Source organism: Corvus moneduloides, chromosome 15 (genome assembly GCF_009650955.1).
Source record: "Corvus moneduloides isolate bCorMon1 chromosome 15, bCorMon1.pri, whole genome shotgun sequence".
NCBI lineage: Eukaryota > Metazoa > Chordata > Aves > Passeriformes > Corvidae > Corvus > Corvus moneduloides.
Window position 1 is genome coordinate 17,409,257 of NC_045490.1, and position 26,131 is coordinate 17,435,387.

Sequence of the window (26,131 nt, forward strand, 5' to 3'; positions counted from 1 at the left end):
GAGCCCAGGGGGCTGGATCTTGGTGGATTTGGCTTGGAGGGGGCATTGAGATGATAGTAGTTGACATCTGTTTATCTGCAGCTGCCATCTTAATAAGCGGAGCGCGGCCAGCTCTCATCTGCCTGCTAATTCTGATGTGAATTTTTTAAGAATTCATTTTTCACTGTTAAGAGAATGGGAGTTGGAAGCAGATAAGGGAGCTGCATGGCCGGGAGGAGAATGGGCTGAGACGCCGCTGCTGCCATTGCTCAGCTTTTATCTTTCAGGGGGAAAATGACTTCCGCCTGTTTTGTGAGTGGAGGTAAAAGGTGGAATTTACATTTAACAACTTTCGTTCTCCATCCAAATCTGCTGAGCAAGATAACGGCGGAGCAGCAAATGGTGCAGAGAAGAGGCTGCTCAGAGAGCCGATTAGGGAGGCAAATGTTAGACAAACCTCATCTTCTTTAGAAAGCAAATAATAGGTGTAGAGGCAGGTTTATGGGGATGCAGGGCTCCTGGCAGGCGGGCAGGGATGGACGGGGCTGTGCAGGGCTTAGGCAGCCCCAATCCCTGCTTGGCTGCACCCCTGGATGCCGCGATGGAGCTGCTGCAGCTCCGCACATCGTTGCCTCCCTCCTCAACCTCACCTGAGCCAGGCAGCTGCTCCAGCCCCTCCTCGGGGGCACAGCTGGAGCTGTCCCTCCCTGCTGCTGGCTGGGTCTCAGCAGCATGGTTCCATGGTTCTGGAGGATTCCCTGCGTGCCGGAGCCGGCCGGGAGGGGAGCGCAGCCAACCGGCCCAGCCGGTTTCTCTGGAAGAGTGAGGCAAAGCCTCCGTGCCCGAGGGCGGCTCCCAGCTGCTCTGCCGGTCCCAGGCTCTTTGCCCCACAGTCCTTGGCCCCAGAAGAGGAAATCCTGGTTTTTCCCCCCGGCTGTCCCCAGGGAAGGCCACAGCGGTTTGCGGAGGGGCTCACTCCGCCGTCCCCTCGTCCTGCTCACCGATTGTCCCTCTGTCCCCCAGGTGAAAGCCAACGACTCGGACCAGGGTTCCAACGCCGAGATCGACTACTCCTTCCACCAGGCCTCTGACATGGTGCGGCGGCTGCTGCGCCTGGACCGCGCCACGGGGCTCATCACCGTGCAGGGCCCCATCGACCGCGAGGACATCGGCACTCTCAAGTTCTCCGTCATGGCCAAGGACAAGGGTGCCAACCCCAAGAGCGCCCGCACTCAGGTGGTGGTCACCATCAAGGACATGAATGACAACGCGCCCTCCATAGAGATCCGGGGCATAGGGTTGGTCACTCACCAGGATGGCATGGCCAACATCTCGGAGGACGTGCCAGTAGAGACAGCAGTGGCTCTGGTGCAGGTGTCCGACCGAGATGAGGGTGAAAACGCTGTGGTGACCTGCGTGGTGGCCGGTGATGTCCCATTCCAGCTGCGCCAGGCCAGTGAGACAGGGAGTGACAGCAAGAAGAAATACTTCCTGCAGACCACCACGCCGCTGGACTACGAGTCGGTGAAGGAGTACACGATTGAGATCGTGGCTGTGGATTCGGGCAACCCGCCCCTCTCCAGTACCAACTCCTTGAAGGTGCAGGTGATGGACGTCAATGACAATGCCCCTGTCTTCAGCCAGAGCTTCACTGAGGTGGCCTTCCCCGAGAACAACGAGCCTGATGACCTGGTGATGGAGGTGAGTGCCACTGACGCTGACAGCGGCTCCAATGCCAAGCTGGTTTATTCCCTGGTGACAGACCCCGCCTCCAAGGGCTCCTTCACCATTGACCCTGACTCTGGGGAGATCCGAGTGAAGGCGGTGCTGGACCGAGAGCAACGGGAACGCTACGAGTTCTTGGTGGTGGCGGAAGATAAGGGCAGCCCCAGCAAGCAGGGCACAGCGTCTGTGGCCATCAATGTCATGGACAGGAATGACAACGACCCCAAGTTCATGCTGAGTGGCTACAACTTCTCAGTGATGGAGAACATGCCACCCCTCAGCCCTGTGGGCATGGTGACGGTCATCGATGCTGACAAAGGAGAAAATGCCCGGATCCAGCTATCAGTGGAGCAAGACAACGGGGATTTTGTCATCCAAAATGGCACTGGCACCATCCTCTCCAGCATCTCTTTTGACCGGGAGCAGCAGAGCACCTACACCTTCCGACTCAAGGCGGTGGATGGTGGGGATCCCCCCAGGTCTGCCTACGTGGGCGTGACCATTAACGTCTTGGATGAGAATGACAATGCCCCCTTCATCACCTCCCCCTCCAACGCCACCTACAAGCACATCCTGCCCCACACCAGCCCTGGCCAGCAGGTGAGCAAGGTCAAGGCAGAGGACATCGACTCGGGCATCAATGCCGAGCTGATCTACAGCATCACGGGAGGCAACCCCTTCGAGCTCTTCCAGATCTCCCCGCAGAGCGGAGACATCACCCTGGAGAAGGAGATCCTGCGCAAGCACCATGGCCTGCACCGCTTGGTCGTGCGCGTCAATGACAAGGGCAAGCCCTCGCGGCACGGCACGGCCCTGGTGCACTTCTACGTCAACGAGACGCTGGCCAACCGCACGCTGCTGGACACGCTGGTGGGGCACAGCCTGGACACTCCGCTGGACATCGACATCGCCGGTGACCCCGAGTATGAGCGCAGCAAGCAGCGGAGCAACATCCTCTTTGGGGTCATCGCCGGCATCGTGGCTGTCACCCTGGTCATCGTGCTGGTGGTCCTGGTGCGCTACTGCCGGCAGCGCGAGGCCAAGAGCGGCTACCAGGCGGGCAAGAAGGAGACCAAGGACCTTTACGCACCCAAGCAGGCCAGCAAGAGCGGGAAGAGCAAGAGCAAGGTGAAGAAGAGCAAGTCTCCCAAGCCGCCCAAGCCCACGGAGGATGAGGAGGAGACGGGGCTGCAGAAATCGCTCAAGTTCAACCTCATGAACGACTCTGTCAGCGACAGCCCCCGGATCCACCTGCCCCTGAACTACCCTCCGGGCAGCCCGGACCTGGGCCGCCACTACCGCTCCAACTCACCTCTGCCATCCATCCAGCTGCAGCCTCAGTCACCCTCCGCCTCCAAGAAGCACCAAGTGGTGCAGGACCTGCCGGCCACCAACACCTTTGTTGGCACCGGGGACAACAACTCGACGGGCTCCGAGCAGTACTCGGACTACAGCTACCGCACCAACCCCCAGAAATACACCAACAAGCAGGTAGGAGAGCTCATCCTGAGGCCGGCAGCGGCGCCCCCGCTGCACCGGGGAGCCATCTGGACAGAGGTGTGGGAGTGAACGTGGACTGGCCCCCAGCCCTGCATGTGTGGCCCGGGGGGATGGCGTTGGACTACCCCGGAGCCGAGCCACAGAGCCTGGGCGTGGTGCAGGGAGGGGATGGGGACGGTGTGGGGGAGGCCAACAACTGTCTGAGCCCTTGTCAGAGCACCCGGGGCTGGGTCCTGGTGGCGCTGCCTGGGTGACGGTGATGCGAAGGGCGCTGCATGTGTGTGGCTCTGCATGTGGGGCTCTGGGCAGGGAATGCCACCCGCCTGCGTCCCCTTTGGGGACGGCTCTAAGAGCACCGAGGAGGGTGATGCACACCCTCCCATCCCTTCCTCCGCTTAGGCTGGCTCTTGGGGAGGAGGGACTGGTCCTGCTCCTGCCACAGCTGGGTTCCAGCCCTGCCCTGCTCCAGGGAGCAGTTGGGAAGGCTCTGGCCTCGCTGTTGCCAGCCCGGCTCTGCTGGTGCGGCTGAACCTGCCATCAGCTCTGCGCCAGGGCGCCTCAAAGGAAGCTCTGTGCCCACTGCGGCTGCCCGGGCAGGTGGGGCTGGGTGGAGGAGCAAAGTTCTGCCTTTTTCCCAGGCTCAGGCTCCGGCTTCCCCCAGGCTCGGGCCCTCTGCCACAGCCAGCGCGGTGAAATCTGCGCTTCCCTTAGTGCCGGAGCCGGGCCAGGAGCTGTGGCTCTGCGGGAGAGGGCCCACAGATCCTGGGGCACGGGAATGGCCCGTCCGTGTGGCGGGGCTGGGGCTGTGCTGGGGGCCGGGGGAGAGGGGCACTGGGGTCTCTGCTGTGGTCGGGTCACTGCTCTTGGTGTCGCCGGGGGGGTCTCTGCGTGCGGGGCAGGGCGGAGGCAGGTCTTGGCTGCTCGCTGGTGTGCACTGGAGCTTGGAGCTGAGCCACGAGGTCGTGGGCTGAGCGCGGAGCTTGCAGGACCCTCTTTCTCGGGCTGTCTGGCCACTTAGGAGCTTGCACCACGTTTCTGCTTTGGCACCTCTGTCCTTAACCAGCCAGGGAGGGAGAGGGGGAGCGAGTGCCTGTGGCTTTGCCTTCTTCCTGGGGCCCCGTGGGTGAGGACCACCCACTCCCCCCCATGCTGTACCCCCTGTGCCCCATGAGACCCCTGCCCCCTTCTTTGTACCCCAGTGAGCGGCAGGCTGGGCTCCTGCCGTGGGGCTGAGCTCAGCTGCCCTGTTGGATTTGACTTCAATAAAGTTTTCTATTTTTGACCGGTTGTGCCTTATTTTCCCTGCTGCCCCTGAAAAGGCTCTTGCTCCCAGCAATTTCCCGGGCATATTTTCCATGTCCTTGGCCGCTGGAGCACTCAGGCCCTGCGGAGGCCAGAAGTGATGCTCACGTGGGCCGGCCATCTCCACAAACCCTCCACCACACCCCAGTGTGGTCAGTCCAGAGGCCTCATGGTGCTGACACTTCATCCCCAGGTTGACATCTCCCATGTCCAGTCACTGCCTGGCCTTCTAAGGATGTTCCTCCAGAACAGGGCTCCCACCACCTGCACACACACACGCACACACACGCACATGAGGATGTGGACGCAGTCCGAGCCGTGGCCCAGCCCGCCTGGCTTTCTTCCACCCCAACATCCTCTCTCAAAGCTTCTCCTGGTTGATCCCCACGTCCTCTTGAGCCACACCCACATCCCACAGCCAGAGCGTGGCGGAGGAGATCCCTGTGCCTGGCTAGCCTGACCCAAATCCCGCCGGCGCGGGCTGGCAGCCGCCGGCTCCCGCCCACCGCAGTGCTGCAATGAGGGCGCACGCGGTTGCAGATGGAGCCTTGGCATGTCAGCAGCACCCGGATCCCGGAGCTCCCCCACCCCGAGAGGTGATGGGAAGGAGAGATCCTCCCAGGAAGGCTTGCTGGAGCCGGGTGGTCCTCTCCCTCTCCCTGTATGGGATCTCCTGGCGGGATGGATGGGGGTGATGCCAATGCCGTGGGGCTTGCTCAGCTCCAGCTGTTTGGAGAAAAGATGGATCCTGGTAGGCAGGAACAGTCCAACATCCCCCCTCCCACCATCCAACCATCCCACCTCAGGGACCCCCTCCCTGGCCACCCATTCCTGTTTCTCCTGATTTTTCTTCCAAAGTGGGGCACCCATCCCTGGTCCTGTCACACCAGTTCACCTCTTCCCCAGGGCCTCCAGTGGCCGCACCAGGCTGCTGGGCCAGAGGGGCTCTGGCGCTGGGAGAGATTAGATCAGCCAGGGAAACCAGTGGTTCTGGCTTCGGTGGTTTGAGCCCTGTGCCAGCCTTGGCTCTCACAGCCTCCTCGTTTGTTTTGCTAACAGCATAAGGTTTTATCTTGAACCATCCAGGAAGTGTCTGGGCCTCCTGGGCAGGCAGGGCTGGGACCCGCAGGGAGATGCGATGGCTGCAGAGGAGGAAAGGAGACACCAGCAACCACCTCAATAAGTGCTCCCCGCAGGGCTGGGCAGGGCAGTCTTGGGGCTTGGCTCAGCCCTGCTATCTGCTTCCCTTTGGGAACTTTCTGAGAGAAGTTTCCCTTCCTTCCTCGTCCTCAGCAGCTCTTTGATGAACCTGGGATGAGAACTCAGGCGCTGGCATGGGGAGCGGCTCTTTCTTCTGCCTGGCTCCCAGGCTCCATCCTTTTTTACCGGGAGGGGATATTCTACATCCTTTCCCAAGACTGCCCCGGGTCCTTACAGCCCCCCAGCACCTGGGCTGGAGTGATGTGAACTCGAGTGAGCGCAGCAGAGCTTCCTGCACCTGCCCGTGGGCTCGGAGCGCGGTGCAGCATTAATTACTCTCTGCGGGAGGGGAGGAGAGGAATATTGTAGCTGTAATGGACAGAAATGAAATCGTTTTGTTTCAGAATTTAGCTCAGAGTCTCCATAAATTGCAGGTTTAGGTGCTGGCAGATGTCTGGGAAAGTCTCCCACTGTCCTGGGTCAGTGGGTTTTCTCAAGGTCGTTCACGTGGAATGAGCTGATAAATGGATCCAGCAAGGAGCTGCAGATGGAGCTGAGGTTCATGGGGGACCTGCCCTGCTTTTCCCCAGTTTCAGAGACACGCTGTGCTGGGAGCAGCTCCTCCGCACTGTGAATCAGCTCCTGCTCCTGGGATCAGCTGGGCTTGGGTCAGATTTGGCTTTGCCAGGCCGAGATCGAATGAGGGAGATGCCGTTGAGGGGTTGCAGATCCCTGGATCTGCTGGGAAGAGTGGCTGTGTCAAAGCACAGCAGCTTTGTGAGCCTCACTGGGGTGCCTGGGGGAGCACAGGATGGGGTGGGGAGTGGTTCGTTCTGTGTGCTGGGGCATTGGTGGGGATGCCAAGGGCACCACGGGCAAGGCAGGAAGGTGCGGTGGCTCCTGGCACGTCTGCGCTGGGGACTTCGGTTGATGGCAGGGATTGGGAGCACCGTGGGGTGTTTGGGGCCTCAGAATGAGGAGCTGCAGCCACGGGAGATGAGCAGCCCTGTGGTACAGGCAGAGCCAGCGTGGGTGTGCGCAGGCTGTGCTGTGGGGGAGGTTACGGCGGGGTGTACCCAGCCTGCGCCCTGTGCGTGGTGGGTGACAGCGGGCTGCTCACTGCCAGCACCCCACGGAGGTGGCAGGGAGGGGAGCACGGTCTCTGTGACAAGGGCTGGCAGGGACACACATACAGGCCGTGTAGGGGATGCAGGGGGGCAGCCAGAGTCTCCCCTGGGAGAAGGCGGCACGGGGCAGGGTACAACCCCTGTCCCCAGGGAGGTGGCAGTGGGGGCTGTGCAGCCTGCACCATGGTGGGAGGTGGCACAGGGGGTGCACAGCCCCAGGGAGAGTGGCACAGGGCTGTGCACAAGCTGTGCTGTGGGGAGGATGGCAGTGGGGTGGACACAGTGACAGCAGGTGACAGCAGGATGGGCAGCCTTGGGCAGGTGACAACTCCGTAGGCAGTGTCTGCAAGGAGGCAGTGGCACTTGCTGTCCCTAAGCCATCAAGGAGCTCACTGGGTCTCTCCTGCCTGGCTGTCGCTGGCCCCACCAGCGCTGGGGACCTCGTCCTTTCTCCCATGAAGGCACCCAGCCTGTGCTCCCTGCCTGGGGCTCCCCACACGAGGCTGGGTGACAGCACTGCCCAGTTCCCCTCCTGCCATTCCTCTCTGCTTCTCACTCCCCCCTGCCCTCCTCTTCCTCTCCCTTCTCATAGCCTCAGCCTCTCCGCTGCCTGGTGCCCTTGGAGCCAGCGTTGGCCTTTCCTAGCTTGGATCTGGGGAACTCCTCCTTTTTCCGCCCCAATCTTCCCTCTTCTTTCACAACTGTGTCTGCTCCTCTCCACCCTCTCTCCTGATCTCTCCCTTTGCCCTGGCTTTCCCCAGGCTCTCCTGACTGTGCTGGCCCCAGTACAGAAGGATGCTGAGCCCTCCCAGCGCGGGGCTGAGCCCCTGGTTGGCTCTGCCGGCCGAGCTGTGGATCCTGGGGGATGAAAGCCCTGGCTGTGTGTGCGGCCGCCCGCTCCAAGCCTCCCTGATTGATATTCCCAGCACTGCTCTGCCTGCTCGGCCGGGCTCTCAGCTGCAGTGCTGTTCTCTGGAGCAGGGCCCAGCCCTGCAGGCTGCTTCACCCGGCACCCAAATCCTGGGGCAGAACCCGGGGCTGTGACAGCGTGTGTCCCCATGGTCCCTGGGTGTCTCCGTGGTCCCCGGGTGTCCCCATGGTCCCTGGGTGTCCCCGTGGTCCCTGGGTGTCCCTGTGGTCCCTGGGTGTCCCCGTGGTCCCTGTGTGTCCCTGTGGTCCCCGGGTGTCCCTGTGGTCCCCGGGTGTCCCCATGGTCCCCGGGTGTCCCCGTGGTCCCTGGGTGTCCCCGTGGTCCCTGGGTGTCCCTGTGGTCCCCGGGTGTCCCCGTGGTCCCTGGGTGTCTCTGTGGTCCCTGGGTGTCCCCGTGGTCCCCGTGTGTCCCTGTGGTCCCTCGGTGTCCCTGTGGTCCCCGGGTGTCCCCGTGGTCCCCGGGTGTCCCTGTGGTCCCTCGGTGTCCCTGTGGTCCCCGGGTGTCCCCGTGGTCCCCATGTGTCCCCGTGGTCCCCGGGTGTCCCCATGGTCCCCATGTGTCCCTGTGGTCCCTGTGTGTCCCTGTGGTCCCCGGGTGTCCCCGTGGTCTCTGGGTGTCCCTGTGGTCCCTGTGTGTCCCTGGGTGTCCCCGTGGTCCCTGGGTGTCCCCGTGGTCCCCGTGTGTCCCTGTGGTCCCTGTGTGTCCCCGTGGTCCCTGGGTGTCCCTGTGGTCCCCGTGTGTCCCTGTGGTCCCTCGGTGTCCCTGTGGTCCCTGGGTGTCCCCATGGTCCCTGGGTGTCCCCATGGTCCCCGGGTGTCCCCGTGGTCCCTGGGTGTCCCCGTGGTCCCCGGGTGTCCCCGTGGTCCCTGGGTGTCCCCGTGGTCCCCGTGTGTCCCTGTGGTCCCTCGGTGTCCCCGTGGTCCCCGGGTGTCCCCGTGGTCCCCGGGTGTCCCCGTGGTCCCCATGTGTCCCCGTGGCCCCTGGGTGTCCCTGTGGTCCCCGGGTGTCCCCGTGGTCCCTGGGTGTCCCTGTGGTCCCCGGGTGTCCCTGTGGTCCCTGTGTGTCCCTGTGGTCCCCGGGTGTCCCTGTGGTCCCTGTGTGTCCCCGTGGTCCCCGGGTGTCCCTGTGGTCCCCATGTGTCCCTGTGGTCCCCGGGTGTCCCTGTGGTCCCTGTGTGTCCCCGTGGTCCCTGGGTGTCCCTGTGGTCCCCGGGTGTCCCCGTGGTCCCCGGGTGTCCCTGTGGTCCCTCGGTGTCCCTGTGGTCCCCAGGTGTCCCCGTGGTCTCTGGGTGTCCCTGTGGTCCCTGTGTGTCCCCGTGGTCCCTGGGTGTCCCCGTGGTCCCTGTGTGTCCCCGTGGTCCCCATGTGTCCCTGTGGTCCCCGTGTGTCCCTGTGGTCCCCGTGTGTCCCTGTGGTCCCCGTGTGTCGCCGTGGTCCCTGGGTGTCGCCGTGGTCCCTGGGTGTCGCCGTGGTCCCCATGTGTCCCTGTGGTCCCTGGGTGTCCCTGTGGTCCCCGGGTGTCCCCGTGGTCCCTGGGTGTCCCTGTGGTCCCCGGGTGTCCCCAGGCACTCGATGGCCCCTGCGTGTCCCTGGGCACTCAGCCCAGAGAGCATCCAGAGGCTGTGGATGGGGTGAAGCACAGAGGGTGGGATGCAGCTGGAGGGGGTGGAGGGTGGGGTGTTCCCAGGTGAGGACAGAGCTGGGATGTTCTGGGATGTTCTGCGATGGGATGGAAAGAGGCTGGAGTAATGAGAGGGTGCGGGATGTAGGACAGGCCAGGGAGGGTGTTGTGGAGGGAACAAGGGCTGAGGAATGCCTGGAGCAAAGGGCACGGAGTGGCTGGAACTGTCAGGGTGGGGAGGGCAGCCCTGGGAGCCGTGGGACAACAGCAAAGGGGTGGCTGCTCTGCTCTGGTGTCCCTGAGCTGGTGGCCAGCCAGGACCCCCCAGAGTGAATCCCCCCATGTGGGGCTGTGCCAGGGCAGGTCCCAAAGAGCCCTTTGTGGTTTTTGGGGTGTTGGACACCCAGGCCCGGTGGTGCAAATCTCCTACTGGTTGGCACATCCTTTGGAATGCTGAGTGCTGTGCCAGGCCCAAATCACCTTCGTGGCCCTCCGCCCTCATCCCCACACACCCCTGTCCTGTGAGAGCACCTGCCAGGAACCCTGGGCACGGCCCATCCCCAGGGCACGGCCCATCCCCAGGGCACAGCCACGCCACCATTGCACAACCCAGCTCTGCTCCTGGGAGAAACCAATATGGTCAGTGGAGATTGTTCCAAAAGAGGCTCTCCCTGCAGTGCCCTGATCCTTCAGTGCCCCAGAAAGCACAGCTTGGCTGAGGATTGAACAGGGGTGAGGAGGTCACCCCTGGCATTTTGGTGCCCACAGTCACCTCTGACTGTGGCTGCAGCATCCACCAGGGCAAGCTGGATGAAGCTCAGCCTTGGCTTCACTTCTGGAGTCAGATCTGCAACTCAGAGTCACTCAGCTTCCCCCTAACAGGCCCTTCATTGACCTTGTCTTTTGTATTGACCCTTTTCTGTACTTCAAGGAGAGCCACAAAAAAGGTGGAGAGAGATTTTACACAGGCAGAGAGTGATCGGACAAGGGGAACTCTTTTAAACTAAAAGAGGAGGGGTTTAGATGGGATGTTGGGAAGGAATTGTTCCCTGGGAGGGTGGGCAGGCCCTGGCACAGGGTGCCCAGAGCAGCTGGGGCTGCCCCTGGATCCCTGGCAGTGCCCAAGGCCAGGCTGGACATTGGGGCTTGGAGCAGCCTGGGACAGTGGGAGGTGTCCCTGCCATGGCAGGGGGTGGGATGGGATGAGCTTTAAGGTTCCTTCCAACTCAAACCATTCCATGATGCTATTCCCTGACTTTCTGAACTTTTCTGGAGGTCTCTGCACCCTTGAGGATCTGCTTTCCCTGTAGTAAAGGCTTCTTTCCCGAGTGCGATTCCCAACCCAACCCTCTCGAGAGGAAGAGGAGGTCAGGCAGAGGACCAGAAAGAAAACAACTCCCCCAGATCCCTTGGAAAACATTCCTGGCTGTTTTGCATCAATGCCTGGTGTGGTGGAGGCTGTTTACTGCCTCAGCCCTTCAGCTGCTTGCAGGGAAGCGTGGGTGGGTTTGTGGTGGGAGCATGGGCTGTGACCTGCCAGCAGAGCAGCAGGAAGCTCCACCACCTCATCATTTCCACCCTTCTGGCACCCACAGCCAGGCCTTGTGGGTCCTGCCCAGAGATCCCTGAAGATGCCCCTTTCCCGGGATGTAAACATCCTTCTGAGCTCCTCGTGGCTTGCAAAACACCCGCTCTGATCTCCTATCTGCACATGGCACCGGCATCCTCGCACGTTCCATCAAAGCTCGGGGCCGTCCTTTGGGGAGGGCAGCGATTCCCCACCTCTCTCCCTGGGAACTGATCCTGCTCCGGAGCTGTCGGAGCAGCGTGCCCTGATTCAGCTCTTCAGAGACATCTTGAAAGGCCTGAGCAACCTGAAAGCCTGCAGCTATTTTGCTCCCACATGGCCTGGTTTTCACATCCTCCCAACTCCTCGGTGCTCGGGAGCAGCTGCCAGGGAGGCTCTGCCAGAGATCCGGCCCTGCTGCTGGAGCACCTCTTGGCTGAGCTCTGGACTGAGATGCTGCTGGAAGTGTCCTGCTGGAGCGATGTGTGATGTTCCTCTCACACTCATCCATTCATCCTCCTGCTTGTGCCTCAAAAGCACTCGAGCTGCGTGGAAAGCAAAACGCGCGCTTCAGGCGTTTGAAGAGCCCTTCGTTTTCATTCAGGCTGGGCAAGACCTTCTGGGGTGTTGTGATTCCAGGCTCTTCAAACGCCTGCAGGAGCTTGGGTGGTTTTTTTTCCCAAGGATTTCAAGTGGATCACTATTTATTAAGGTCTATCAGGGCATCTCTTGCCCAGAGAGCTCAGAAACCTTTGCTAACATGCAGGAAATTTGTCTGGAGCCACGATCTGGTTTGGCCAAGGATGTGACAGCAATGCTGGGATTTGAGGAGCTCATCCATCCTAGGGGTCCTGTGCCGGTGGGAATGGGAGTTGGAGCAGTGCACGCAAGATAAGTGACCCTAAGAAGCCTTCCTATGACTTGTCCTACCTGTTTGATGTCTCCAAAGGGAGATTTGTCTCACCTGGTATCTCCACTCATCAGGAGGTGCAGACCACTGAGGTGAGGGCTCTGCCCTTCTCTGCAGCGTGTGGGTGCCCAGACCTCAGGAACAGGCATGATTCCTTGGGCAAACAGGAAAAGCTGCTGTCCTTTGCCTGTGGAAATGGAGCTGGTTGCAGAACAGGTCTGCCCTCAGAGGAAAATTTTCAATTTGAAAGCAAATCAGGAAGAATTGACAGTTTTCCCCCTCTATTTCCCAAGTCAATCAGAATATATATGATATACAAATATCTTTTTTTCCTAGTAATTTCTAAAGGCATGATTCTGACCGACCTTTTTGGGTTGAGCTCTGTAATTAATACTTGGCTGGATTCCTGAAGTGAAAAGTTCCTTTGCAAGAGCATCATTTTTTCATTTTCACGTGTCAGCAAAGATCTCCCCCCCCCGCCCCAACCCTGAGACAAGGAGCTCTCTTGAATAATGATCTGATTTCAGCAATTTGACAGGTTTTCCGTGGACAGGCTTCCATGGAAGCATTCCTGGTTATCTCCATTTTTTTTTTATAGAGTCCTGAGCCTCCAGCTTCGGACCCCCTGGTCTCCCCAGAGCCTTCAACACTCCCTGTCAGCTCCGCTGGGTGCAACTGGGAGCCAGATTAGCTCATTATTTTCCCAGCATTATTTTCCCACTCCGCAGCTGTTGGATTCCTCGAGGGTTTTATTCGAGTGTTGCTCCCAGTCCCGGAAGCTTTTTCTCCCTGGGATCTTCAGATGGTTTTAACGTGATTATGAGACCTCCTGCTGCGGCCAGGGCAATTTCCACTCCACACCAACCATCTCCAGAATAGCTCCATTATCAGTGGGATGGTGACAGGCATTCCAGGGCAGCACGGCCGGGCCAATTTAGACATCATTCCGTAAAGATTATGACCCCTTTCCGTTTTCCCGTTCGCCCTTCTGATGATTTATTTCCACATTTTCCTTGCCCATCTTCATTTCATCCAAAGAAAAGCCAAATGGCACCTCCTGGATGGGCTGGGAGCTGGGATAGGCTGAGGGTTAGGCAGGCTCTGTCCCCAGGCTGCCTAAATGGGTTTCTAATTGCGTTAGATCTTGCTCTGAGTTAGATAAATTCGATCTGACCAGGCAGGTTGGCACCGGGCTTTGGCGGCTTCTTTGAGCATCATGCAAATTTCAGGAGGCTTCAGGGCACCTATGTGGAGTCAGCCCGCATTTTCCCTGGATTTATTCATTAAATAGTGCCTCGGGAGCTGATGTCCATTTGAGGCTGGCTGCTCTGCTATCATTATTTCGGCAGGACTTGGAGACTGGCTCTGCTGACTGCAAGGTCAGCACTCGCTAGTTGTCAGCTGAGCAGCCACTCAGGAGGGGGAGCAGGTGCTTTTTGGGATAACACCTGGCTCTGGGATTCCATGGATTCCTGCCTGTCGTTTCTCTGGTCGCGGATTCCTTCTCTGGTTTGTCAGCAGTGAAAGAGCTGGGGGGTTGTTGGGAACTGGGAGTGGGCACAGGGATTTGGGGGCAGGCACAGCCACCACACGAGGCCTCGTGAGCAGCACGGACCAGAGCTGTCACCCCACGGCCGATGTGCCCTGTGGGACCCCCGTGGCTGTGGTGGAGGTGGCCCCAGTAAAGTCAGGCTGGCAGATGACAGAGCTGGGCCTTTAACTGTGCTGGCGCTCCTGCCCAGAACTGTCAGGGTCCTTTGGGGGACATCACCTTCAGAGACGAAATTTTGGGAGGGCCTGAACGAGTGTTTTGAACAAAGGAGGGGTCTCACAGGTGTGCACAGGCCACACCTTTGCTTAGAGGTGGATCCATCCATCTCCCTCCCTTGTCCAAAGCAGGCAGAGCCCCTGGGACCTGATCCCATGCTCGGCACCAGCTCTTCCCTCAATTCCTTCGTGTTGTGCAAACACGGAGCAATGCTGGGAATGCAGCTGGGTCTGCTTAAGCACCTGGAGATGCTGTGGCAGGGCAGGGAGGGACCCCCGGGCAGACAGGACCCCCAGGCCACCAAGGGGAGGAGCAGAGCAGAGGGGAACTGTAGGTGCCAGGAGGTGACACCAAGCCAGGGCAGGGCTTGCCTTGTCCCTGTCCCTCAGGGTGCTGCTGTGCCCGGAAACGCCCTGAGCTCTTCCCATCACCTGCAGGGTGGGTGCAGAACGAGCAGGGAGGGCTCCTGGGGGGCTTCTCCTCCAAAAATCAGTGCAGCACAGTGTTCTGCGAGGGGGGCCATGGAAAAGGATGGGAAGAGCTGTCACAGCTCCATCCTCGCCCCAGCACAGCAGCAGAAGCGCCGGTGGCTCAGACGAGCGGTAAAATGGTCGGCTCAGGGACGAGCTGAGCCCATGTCCTGTTTCCTGGAGCTTGAGCGTTGCCCTGGGTGGTTTTGGCAATTCAGCTCCAGCTTTCCTCGAAGCTTGCCCTGGTTTCCATGGCCATAATATTCCCCTCAGCCTCCTGCTCCAAAGGCTGCGCTGCGCTGGAGCCCTGCTCCTCTCCCGGCAAAGCAAATCATTCCCAAGCCTCTACCCACGGAAAGCTGGCTCTGGGGCGTTCAGAGCACGGTCCCTGGGCTTCTCTTTCTTTCCCTCCGTACCCAGGGATGTTGCAGCGCTCCAGGTCGGTTTGTGAAGGAGAGGGGTTCATGAATCCATGTGGAGTTGAGTAACTCGGGTGCCACAATGGCTCCCTTGTCACTTATTTTGATATTCCGGGCGCTGGCTCTGACATTGCCTTTCACTCCCGGCCCTGTGAGTTGCTGCATTGTGGCGGCTGTTGGGGAAGCAGCTCCTTTGGCAGCTGCCTGAGAGGAGGCTCCTGGCGTGTGGGGAGGCGCAGGAACCTTTGGAAGCTGCCAGAGGAGACCGGGAGACACAGATCCCGCTTTGGGATCAGCAGCGAGCCGGTTAACAAGGGCTGGATTTCCCCCACTGCACTCCGGGAGGGCGAGCAGGGTGGCTCCCTCCGTCCCTGCCAGCAGGAAAAGGGTGCCCGGGGCGGATTTTACGGTTTCCTTTGTGAACAATGGAATTTCTCCTGCTGCTCGGTCCCTGCCCTCTGCACACGGGGTAATGTTGTGGGTTTGTGGGGACACGGTGGCATCCCAAATTCCTCTTCCCTCCTAGCACTGCTCTTGTTTGGGCTGAGTTTGTTTTCCCTGGGTTTAGCAAGGAGAATCTGCCTGGTGCAGGTCCTGATGGATCTGGAGATGTTTGAATGAGGGAAGGAAGAGGCAGGAGGGAGCAGAGGGGCTGAGGAGTGCGGGGTCCCCTTAGCCCCATCCAGCATCCGTGAGTGGGAATCCTCACAGAGCCATCAAGGTTGGAAAAGACCTCCAAGGTCATCAAGATTTGCTGTCACCCAGCCCAGAGCACTGAGTGCCACCTCCAGTTGTTCCTTGAATACCTCCAGGGATGGTGATTCCACCACCCTCCTTCCAATGCCACCCTTGCCATGAAGAAATTTATCCCAATACAATTTTTCCTAACGTGCCCTCATGGCAGAGGGAATCAGCACAGGCAGGGATTGGTGTTGGGGTGTTTGGGATGCGTAGCCAGGACCACGCAGGTCAGGGACAGCCCATGAAAATTCATCACCAAAACAAATTCCTGCTACTACCAGATGAGCCCCAAAACTGGAGCTGTGGGTTTGGGTCTGGCTTCCCCGTGGCTGGAAGGCTGGGACAGGGCGGGATGGAGCACAGGGAAGGGCAGCAGGGCGGGACAGAGCACAGGGAAGGGCAGCAGGGCGGGACAGAGCACAGGGAAGGGCAGCAGGGTGGGATGGAGCACAGGAAAGGGCAGCAGGGTGGGATGGAGCAGAGGGAAGGGCAGCAGGGCGGGACAGAGCACAGGGAAGGGCAGCAGGGCTGGAGGGAGCAGAGGGAAGGGCAGCAGGGTGGGATGGAGCACAGGGAAGGGCAGCAGGGCTGGAGGGAGCAGAGGGAAGGGCAGCAGGGTGGGATGGAGCACAGGGAAGGGCAGCAGGGCTGGAGGGAGCAGAGGGAAGGGCAGCAGGGTGGGATGGAGCACAGGGAAGGGCAGCAGGGTGGGATGGAGCAGAGGGAAGGGCAGCAGGGTGGGATGGAGCACAGGGAAGGGCAGCAGGGTGGGATGGAGCACAGGGAAGGGCAGCAGGGTGGGATGGAGCAGAGGGAAGGGCAGCAGGGTGGGATGGAGCAGAGGGAAGGGCAGCAGGGTGGGATGGAGCAGAGGGAAGGGCAGCAGGGCTGGAGGGAGCAGAGGGAAGGGCAGCAGGGTGGGATGGAGCAGAGGGAAGGGCAGCAGGGTGGGATGGAGCACAGGGAAGGGCAGCAGGGCTGGATGGAGCACAGGGAAGGGCAGCAGGGTGGGATGGAGCAGAGGGAAGGGCAGCAGGGTGGGATGGAGCACAGGGAAGGGCAGCAGGGTGGGATGGAGCAGAGGGAAGGGCAGCAGGGTGGGATGGAGCACAGGAAAGGGCAGCAGGGTGGGATGGAGCACAGGAAAGGGCAGCAGGGTGGGATGGAGCAGAGGGAAGGGCAGCAGGGTGGGATGGAGCACAGGAAAGGGCAGCAGGGTGAGATGGAGCAGAGGGAAGGGCAGCAGGGTGGGATGGAGCACAGGAAAGGGCAGCAGGGTGGGATGGAGCACAGGAAAGGGCAGCAGGGTGGGATGGAGCAGAGGGAAGGGCAGCAGGGCTGGAAGGAACAGAGGGAAGGGCAGCAGGGTGGGATGGAGCAGAGGGAAGGGCAGCAGGGTGGGATGGAGCACAGGGAGGGGCAGCAGGGCTGGAAGGAGCACAGGGAGGGGCAGCAGGGTGGGATGGAGCAGAGGGAAGGGCAGCAGGGTGGGATGGAGCACAGGAAAGGGCAGCAGGGTGGGATGGAGCAGAGGGAAGGGCAGCAGGGTGGGATGGAGCAGAGGGAAGGGCAGCAGGGTGGGATGGAGCACAGGGAGGGGCAGCAGGGTGGGATGGAGCACAGGGAAGGGCAGCAGGGCTGGAAGGAGCACAGGGAAGGGCAGCAGGGTGGGATGGAGCAGAGGGAAGGGCAGCAGGGTGGGATGGAGCACAGGGAGGGGCAGCAGGGCTGGCCAGACCTGCCCGGTGTCTGCAGGAGGACCTGGCAGAGCAGGATGCCGCCCGGATTTGTGGAATTGGAAAGGGGCAGAGCAAGGAGCAATTACTGCTGTTTCCTCACAACCCTGCAGGTAGGAGAAGTTCAAGGCAAAATGAGCAGGCAGCAGAGGCAGCAGCAAAGGGAAGAGCTTTTCCAGAGAGCACATGGGCCGGGAGTTCATTGCTGCTGGAATCCGCGGAGGCCAGAGCAGGCACGGGCTCAAAAAGGCAGGAGAGCACTTCACAGAGGATGGGGGTCATCGGAGGGAGAGCTGCCAGCGATTCCTCCTCGAGAAAAATCCCTGAGCTGGGGCAGCACAGAACATGCAGGATTTTCCTGGGGATGAACATCCCCGTCAGAGCATCCCCGCAGGAAGAGGGGGACGGGGGCTCTGTTTGTCCCTCAGATGTGGAGCTGGCACAGGTGTCCCCATCAGGAATATCACAGCGAGCGCTGGAAAGCCCTGAAAATGAGGTTTTTTTATCCAAAGCCACCATTTCTCAGCAGAGGAAATAGACAGCTCTGCCCCAAATCCCATTCCAGCACAGTGGCAGCAGTTGGAAATAGGAAACCAATAAATTGTGGGGGTAAAAGGAGGGAGTTACAGCAATTAGGAGAAATGAGTCGTTCTGGAGTGTAGAAAATTAACAAGCAAAGCCAAAGACATTGGGGGAAAATCAATTATTACAAAGTCACCACAATGAGTGCTTTAAAAAATGCGCCGGGAAGAGGCGGAATCCGGGAACTGTCAATCCCAAGTGGAGATTGCAAAATTGTTAATTGTGGAGAAAAATGCAAAAGTATTCAATAAATAGTTGGCGTCATCTGGGCTGAGACATAACAACGTAGGATGTGGGACCTGCCCATGCTCTGGGAGCCAGCAAAGGCGTTCAAAAGACACATATTTGACATGTTTGGATGGAATAATTTATGCCGAGAAGTGGGATCGCTCTGCTCTGAGGTGTCCATGGAGCTGGGGAACCCGGGACGGGCAGGACTGGGAGGGCAGCGATGCCACGAGCAGCTGGAAGAGCTGGCTGGGGCTGTGCAGTGCTCGCTGTCCTCGGCAGCCCCAGGGAACAACTGGATTAATGGCTAAGGCAGGGAATGGCTGATGGAAATAGCACTGACGTCAGTCACTGTGCCTGATGGCAGGGGACACTGGGCACTGGTGTTACGTGACAGGCCCGGCTTTGAAACCTTTCCTTAGGCATGGTCCTGGCCTCCGTGAGGAACAAGGTCTGCTCCAGGCGTTCCTGCGGGGCTGGAGAGGTAGAGCTGGTTTGTGTTGGGTACAGAGCAGCTGGAGACTGATGGGTGTGCCTGCTGATAATGGGGACTTTATCATTACTATTATCATTATTATTATTATCATTATTATTATTAATTCTTTTGCATGGACGCAACTCTCAGGTTGGACATCAGCAGGAATTTCCTCCATGGAAAGGGTGCTCAGGCCTTGGCAGGGGCTGCCTAGGGAGGTTTGGAGTGCCCATCCCTGGAGGTGTCCAAGGAACACCTGGATGTGGCACTCAGTGTGCTCTGGGCTGGGGATCAGGCACAGCTTGGACTCGATGCCCTTGGAGGCCTTTTCCGAGCTGGGATTCTGGGATTCTCAGCACGGCATTGTGAGGCAGATCTGGTTTATCCAGAGCTTAGAGAAGGAAAGCTCGGCTGGGATTCCTCGTGGAGCGAGGTTCTCCTGGAGCGGCTCCTTGGCGCCGGTGCCGTGCTCGCTGCCATTCAGCGCCTCAATCAACGGTCTGGAAGGAAATCTAAAATCACTGCTGATAAACCTGCGGCTGCCACGGAGATTGGCGGAGTGGGAGATGGTGCTGAGGATGGAGCAGTCATGCAGAGCAATCCAGATTGCTTGGTAAACTGGGCCCGTTTAAACAAAGTGCATTTTAAGCCGGCCCAGCGCGAAGCTGTGCGCGGAGGAACGGGGAATGCTGGCTGGTATCCTGGGAAGCGCTGACTTGAAAATGGATTCGGGGTGATGAAAATGGATTACTCTGCGTGAGTCGCTCAGGGTTAAGAGGCTGGCACAGACCTCAGGTGGAAAAAGCCGCGAGGCTGGAGGGGCAGGAAGGCGCTGGAGGAGGCCCTGGTGAGATGGCAGCTGCAAGGGTCACCTCTGATGAGGAACGGGGAGAAACTGGGGCGAGGAAAGATGAGGGCCCCAAACCAGATTTGCTGTTTGCAGGTTGGGACTTGGCCCTGCTGTGTTTGGCTCCTCGAACAGAAGCTCAGGCCTGTCCCGACTGCACCGCACAAGCGGCTCCTTGTGCAGAGGCCGCTGCCGGCTCAAAGGCTCTTTAACCTCCCGCAGAAAGGTCACACCAAACCCAGCTTCTGCGAGCCAGAGCCAGGCAAATTGATTCCGTGCCTTTCCATGACTCCAGAGCGGGTGGAGAGCACCCGCTGGTGGGGCTGGGCACAGCGGGAGGGGGACGCTCCCTGTGCCAGTGCCACGCTGCCCTGTGGGGCTGCAGGGGACAGGGCTTGGGAGCCCTGCAGTGAGAGGAGCCCTTTCGAGGGCTGCCTGGCACGAGGTGACATTTAAAGGAGGTGTTTTTCAGGTGAAAGCGCTGCTGTTTGATGGAGCCCCCGGGGGAGGCATCGTGGCTGTCACAGGCGGGCTCTGGGAGGTTGTTTGTGTTACGGAGCCCGGCTCGTCTGGCTGGGCTGGGACGAGCACGGAAGGAAAGCAGGAGCCCGGAGCTGGGGATGAGCCGTGGCCAGGCAGGGAATTGGTGTCAGCCGGGCAGGCAGGGTGCAAGGGGAGGCTGGGGGAGGGCAGTGCCAGGCTTTACACACTCCCCGTGGGCTAAGAGGGCACTCCGGAGGGTGATCGGCACCTGGGCAGTGCTGCCTTGTCCTCAGCTCCTCCAGAACCCTCCCGAGAGGGGCTCGCCTAGGCCTTAATGACAGGGATTGCACCCTCTGCTCTGGCACCCCATGGGCACAGGGTGCCTGTGCCCCATCCTGGCAGTGTCCCAGGCCAGGCTGGACAGGGCTTGGAGCCACCTGGGATAGTGGGAGGTCCCTGCCCATGAGATGAGCTTTAAGGCCCTTCCAACCCAGCCCATTCCATGATTCTGTGACTGCACTTGGCCAAACCTTGGCCAAACCTACCACTGGGTTGTTTTTACCATAGTGATCAACCTGGTCTTCCCTGCTGCAGGTGGAGGGCACCCCTTCTTATCTGCCAGTGGTCCCAAGCACAGACTTCTCCTTTCCAGCCTTTGCCACCCTCAACCTTCTCTTCCCTGAACCAATTTCTCTCTTTTTAAAAAAAATTTTCTCATGGTTTCTAACAACTGCTTCTCTGTTCTCTGCTGAAGTGGGGCACATCTCCTCCAAAGTGGTGCCCAGCTCAGCCTCCTGACGTCCAGCAGAGCTGTCACACCCCGACACTGCTGCATTTTTGGGTGGGAGGTTGGCACCGTGGGTGGATCCCCAGCCCGCAATGTGCAGGGATCCTCAGCCAGCTGCAATTATTCCTTGTGAGGGTGCAGATGTGACAGGTCCATCCCACATCTGTCACGGCAGCAGTTCATGAAAACAGCACCCAGCAATGGGCTCAGGACACCACCCGGAGATTTAATTTGATCCATGATCCCAGCTGAAAGGGCTCTTTGCAGTAATTCCTTTGGGAATAACACTTCCCAAACGATTTGCACCCACCCCGCACTACGTTACCCAGGCAGGGATGTGCCGTGCTGCACCTCCGCTGTTTGCTTGCATTACTTATGAGAAAAATCAGCTAAAACAGTGTCAAGAAAAACTTCCTCAAGTCGAGCTAGAGCACTGACTGCTCCTCCTCCTTCCACGAGGCCTGCTGTCTTTTCAAAGGAAGGAGTTCAATGGCTTGACATGTTTGTTTGTGACAAACCTACAGTGGCTGTTACTCATTTCCTTGTTATCTTGTAGGTACTTACAAAGAGTTCTTTTATCTGCTTCAGTATTTTTCCAGGAACTGAAATTAAGCTAACTGTTTTATAATTCTCCAGCTCTTCTTTTTTCTCGTCATTAAAGACAGGCGCTATTTTAGCTCGCTCCCAGTCTTCTGGAAGCTCCCTGATTCTCTACAAATTCTTCAGGAAAAAACCAAAAAGAAAAGTCTTGGGAAAAGGGGGAAAAAAAAAAACCAACCCAGCCCTAACAGCTCGGAAGTTACTTAAATCAGGTCTCTAAGCATCTGTGGTGAATTTAATCAGGTCCAACCAACCTTAAAGCAGCTCATCTAAATGCTCCCTCTGTGTTCCTTCCCTCTGTTTGTCTCAATTCCTTCCCCTTCCTGGCTGGTGCTCGCTGTGTGTGGGACGCCTGATTGCCACTGATTTGTAGTAAAGACACCAGCACAAAAAAAGGTATTCAGCCTAAACGATGTGTTGGCTCCTCTCTCTCCTCGTCACCTTCAGATCCCCGTCAAATAATTCCCGTCTTGGGCTTCTTCCCGCGTTTATGGTGGAGAAATACCGTGGTGGCTTTTTCTTGCTCTCGGTGTTTGTGTTTCATTCCCTGCTCTTGCCCCTTGAACTCGTGCTACCCTCTCCACTCCTTGGTAATCACGCCAAAGAAGGATTTGGTGGAAGGATTTGGAGCGGGATAATGATGTGGCTTAATGGCTCTTGGCAGGGAGCTCCTCCCCGAGCGTGAGCAGAGCTGGGGAGGGAAAGTGTGAAGTGGGGTCTTTGAAATGCTGAAGGAGCACACACGAAAGCAGCGATGGTGGTGACCCTGGGTGGAGAATGCTGAGGATGGGAGCTGGGGTCAGGCCAGGGGCTGGCAGGGCAGGGAGGATGTCGCCGTGGCTCCGTGCTGGGCAGTGATGCCATCAGAGAGGCTTTGGGGTGGCCTTGGCCGCGCAGGGCTTTGGGGTTGGGTGGGGGACCCGCAGGATGGGGACACCCGGTGAAGGGTGGGGACAATGATTCAGGAGGCTGTGCCAATGAGGGACCTTTCCAGAGCCGTCCTGCCATGGGAGGGGACATCTGGGTGACAGAAGAGGCTGGGACAGAGCCATGGAGGGAGTGATGGGTTGGGGGACCCCAGGGACCACGCAAGGTGTGCTCCCTGCATGTGATGGGGGGCTCTTGGCTGGGATGGAGCCTGGTGCTGAGTGTGTCAGGATGGCTCTAGGGGCTGATGATGGGCTCAGGTTGGATGACCCCACCCTTTGCCTGCATCTGCTCGGTGGGTGATGCAACAGCTTCTCTCTTGCCTGCAGTTACCTCATCGCCGAGTGACGTTCTCTGCAGCCAGCCAGGCTCAGGACCTGCAGGACCCCTCCCAGCACAGCTACTACGACAGCGGGCTGGAGGAATCTGAGACCCCCAGCAGCAAATCTTCGTCGGGGCCCCGCATCGGGCCCCTGGCCCTACCCGAGGACCACTACGAGCGCACCACGCCCGATGGCAGCATCGGGGAGATGGAGCACCCTGAGAACGGTACGTGCCCGCCCCCGTGCCTGTCCCCTCCCCTGGGACCTGCACCCGAGGCTCCTGGTCCTCCATGATCCATGTCCCCGGTGTGGGTGACATGGAGCTCGGCTGGGACAGGCTGGCCACGCTCGGCTTGGTGGGGATGGGAGGATGGAGAAGAGGTGAGGCTCAAAGCAAGAGAGCAGCAAGGACGTGGTGGGGAGGGGAGAGGTGGGTGAGGGAGGGGAGGTCTGGGCGAGCTGTGGGATGGGAAGAGTCAGGGAGACAGGTGGGTGTGGCAGGGGACAGGTGGGTGTGGCAGGAGACAGGTGGGTGTGGCAGGGGACAGGTGGGTGTGGCAGGAGACAGGTGGGGCTTGGAACAACACAGAGAGGGGCCCCAACAGGGTGGTCTGAGATGGCAGCACAGGGCTGAGCAGAGCGGCTGTATCCCAGCCTGTGGGGAGCTCGTGTCCACAGTCAGGGGTCCCGTGGGTGCCTGTCCCCACCACAGGGGGTTTGGGGCGTGCTGGAGCTCCCCACGTGTGTTTGGGGTCGCAGCTGCAGGAGTTCCAGGGGGCAGAGGGCAGAGCAGCTTTAGTGGCACAGGCTGGGCTGAGGAGATCCGTGCAGTGGAGGCTCAGCGAGCGTGGTGGTGGTGGTGGCAAACCCCAGAGTGACGTGTCCTGCTGTCACCGTGCCCCTCGGGTCACCTCCCGGTGGGGTCCAGCTTTCCCTGAGAACCCCTGGAGGTGTCTGCGCTGTCACCGCGGGAGAGCCGCTTCCCCCCCTGCCCCGGCGCAGCTTCACCGCGGCCGTGCTGCTCGTGCTGCCCCTGTGCTGCCCCGCCTGGCTGCAGCCCACCCCCCCAGCTGTCTGCTCCGGCCAGCTCCCGTCGCTTCCTTGGATTTGGCTCTGGCTGTGCACATAACATCTTGTCTCCCGTACCTGCTGCCTTCTGTGCTCGTGTCCCCAGGGGAGGTGGCTGTGGAGGTGGCAGGGTCAAAGAAACCTCTGGCAGGGAAGAGGAGGAGGTGGCAGAGGGTTCTCCTGAAGTCTCCTCCTGTTTCTGGGAGCATCCTTGATTTTGGGGCAGGTGTGTGTGTGGTGGGAAGGTGGCTGAGCGTGTGTTCAGCTGGTTTTTGGGGAGCTGCAAACCCGCTGGGTCCCTGTGTTATGGAAATGGACAGGTCTAGTGGAATGTCTCTTCCCGATTCCCAGGTTATTCCTGGAGTAACACTGGAGTTCTCTGTGTTACAACCATTGGAGCAAGGCACAGTGGGGTTCCCAAATCCTTCTGTTGCTCTTGCAATGAGGCACTGCCCTGTCTAGGAATGTTGTGCAGATCACTTTCTTCCCAAAAGTGTCGGTCAGTTGCCTGGGAAGAGCAGTTTGGAGCAATTCCTGGAGCCCTGGCACAGGGTGACAGTGCTGGGCTTCCCAAGTGTCCTTGAGTACCTGGAAGAGAGGCTGGAAGGGTGGTGAGCAAGGAGATGCCATGTGGATGAGCTGAAGGTGAGGCAGTGGTGATGATGGACATGGAAGAGGGAAGGTTGAGACCTGGAATGTGACAGGAAACTCGCAGATGATGAGGGAGGAGAAGGGCTAAAAGTAGAGAGAGGAGCGCCTGGAAGGTGGAGGGCAGAGAGGGCTGTCCTGGGATGTTCCTTGGGATGTTCGTTGTGTGCCCAGTGGGGATGAGCAGAGCTGAGGAAGGCCAAGGCTCACTGCCTGAAGCCCCTGGGAGCAGCTCCCTGCCCACAGCATCACAAACCTGCCCTAAAACCCAGCTCCCTTCTTGGCACAAGGTGCTCTCTGTGTGTCCACCTCCCAGGAGGACGGGAATCACCCCACACCCATCCACCACCAGCTCCATGTGTGGTACGGGCACCGCAGGGGCTCCCAGGGAACAACCACAACCCTGCTCTGCTCTCCATCCCCCAGGATTGGCTCCCTTCCCATGGCAGGGCTTGGGAATCAGGCTCCAGCAGCTGTCCTGACCTGCACTGGGTGCAGAGGCCGTGGCAGGCCAAGGCTCTGGGGACTCCACCAGCATTATCCCGAGCTGGTCCTGGGGCTCCGCAGATAATCTGGCACGGCACTTCAGGAGACCTGAGGAGCTGGGGTCAGGGTGGTGATCCTCTAAGCAGACTGTGAGGGGACCTTGGCACTGGGACAGGTGATTTGGGGATTAGGAGGCGCTGGGAGTGTTGTGTTTGCTCCGTCCCCTGCCCTCTCTGCTTCCAAACACACCTCGTTTGTCCAGAGAAGGGTCATGTCTTGCTTCCTACAGAGAAGGAATGATGCGGGATCACCATGACCTTTTGGGAACTGTCCCACCATGTCCTTGCCTTGGCTTCATCAGCAGCACCAGCCCCTCAAAGGGATCAGATCTTGAGTTTTTGGGAAGCTGGGCAGACTAAGCCGTTCTTGACCTTCTGTTAAACCGCGGAGACGCGCTGGATCCCGCACCCCCATCCCGCGGCACGAGCGCGAGGCTGACACGACTGTGCATTTTCTCAGCTTTCATCTGGTTATAAATATCCAACATAACAGGGCTTCCATTGCTTTCTCCAGGAGATTATCCCTGCAGCCGAACCAATCTGATAAGCAAGTATGCAAGGCTATTTATAGCTTTTCAACTAGAAGACAGATCCATGCCTTTTCTTTGTAGATGGTTCTTCACTTGATTAACACACATCTCAGTGTCCTCCTTTTTTGGACCCTTTCTGCTGTGCAGACTGCAGGAAAATGCTGTATTGCAGGGGCTGAGCCAGGCCCTTTGCAGGAGGAATTACGCCGGTTCTGGTGAAGACTCCTCCAGGAGCTCGGCGCTGCCGTGGCAGCTCCTCAGTCATCCCAGGCGTTTGGCATCGCTGCTATTTCCCCTCGCTGCCCGCTGTTTCCTCCCCAACATTTCCCGGGGCTGCTCCCCACCTCGGTGGGGCACGCTGAGCTGGGAGCAGAGCTCAGTCTCCCGCTTGGCCACCCGCTGCTTTCCCCAAAGACATCTGTTCCCCCCCAGATCCCAGATTTCCTTGGGTTCGAAGGAGCCTGGCAGTTCTGGTGCTCCGTGGAGGCTCTGCCCTGCCATAACACACGCGGGGCTTGGGTGGGGACAGTGCCAGCCGCTCTCCATCGGCTGTGGAGGGAATTGAGCAGGCTTTCAGGAGCAAATATGAGCAATTTAGGATCTGTTACATGGAGTCTGTTTTCCCTCTGTCCCTGTGCAGTGCGAACGTTTCCGAAATTGTGATTTATTGCATGAGGCATTTCTGATTCGTGTTTTTCCGCCCCCAAAATCTGTTTTATGGCTGTTATTTAAAGTGGGGACCCCATGCCATTTTTAATGCATGCAGTTACAAGCCTGCTCGGAGTATGGAATTAACAACCACCTCATGAGCTTTCCCGACGCTCTCCGTGCCGTAGGGTCCGCATTTCCCAGATGTTCACGAGTTTATCCTCACAGTTCCAGCGAAGAAACTCTGCCATAGGTGGGGAATGAAATAGGAAATTGCAATTTGCACTTTTCGGAGGTGGCTGCTCGCTCTGGGTGACCCTGGATGAGCTGGCAGCTCCTCCCTCTGCCGTTTTCGGGATCCTGGTGTTCCAGAGGCACGAGGCAGGAATCCGGCTGCTCCCAGATGCCGCAGCCCAGGCTGCTGCTGACGTCCAAGGTGGGAGCA

At 59.3% G+C, this 26,131-nt stretch overlaps 1 protein-coding gene across 5 annotated transcripts in view; it reads left to right on the top strand.

Moving 5' to 3' along the window:
• The window catches only part of PCDH1 (protocadherin 1), a 58,078-nt gene that overhangs the window by 9,693 nt on the left and 22,254 nt on the right, over nt 1-26,131 (top strand). For all 5 annotated transcript variants that reach the window (XM_032124633.1, XM_032124630.1, XM_032124635.1 and 2 more), the window contains exons 3-4: nt 1,003-3,195; nt 22,254-22,473. In XM_032124633.1, coding sequence (XP_031980524.1) covers nt 1,003-3,195; nt 22,254-22,473 — 2,413 coding nt within the window. The remainder of the gene's footprint in view (nt 1-1,002; nt 3,196-22,253; nt 22,474-26,131) is intronic.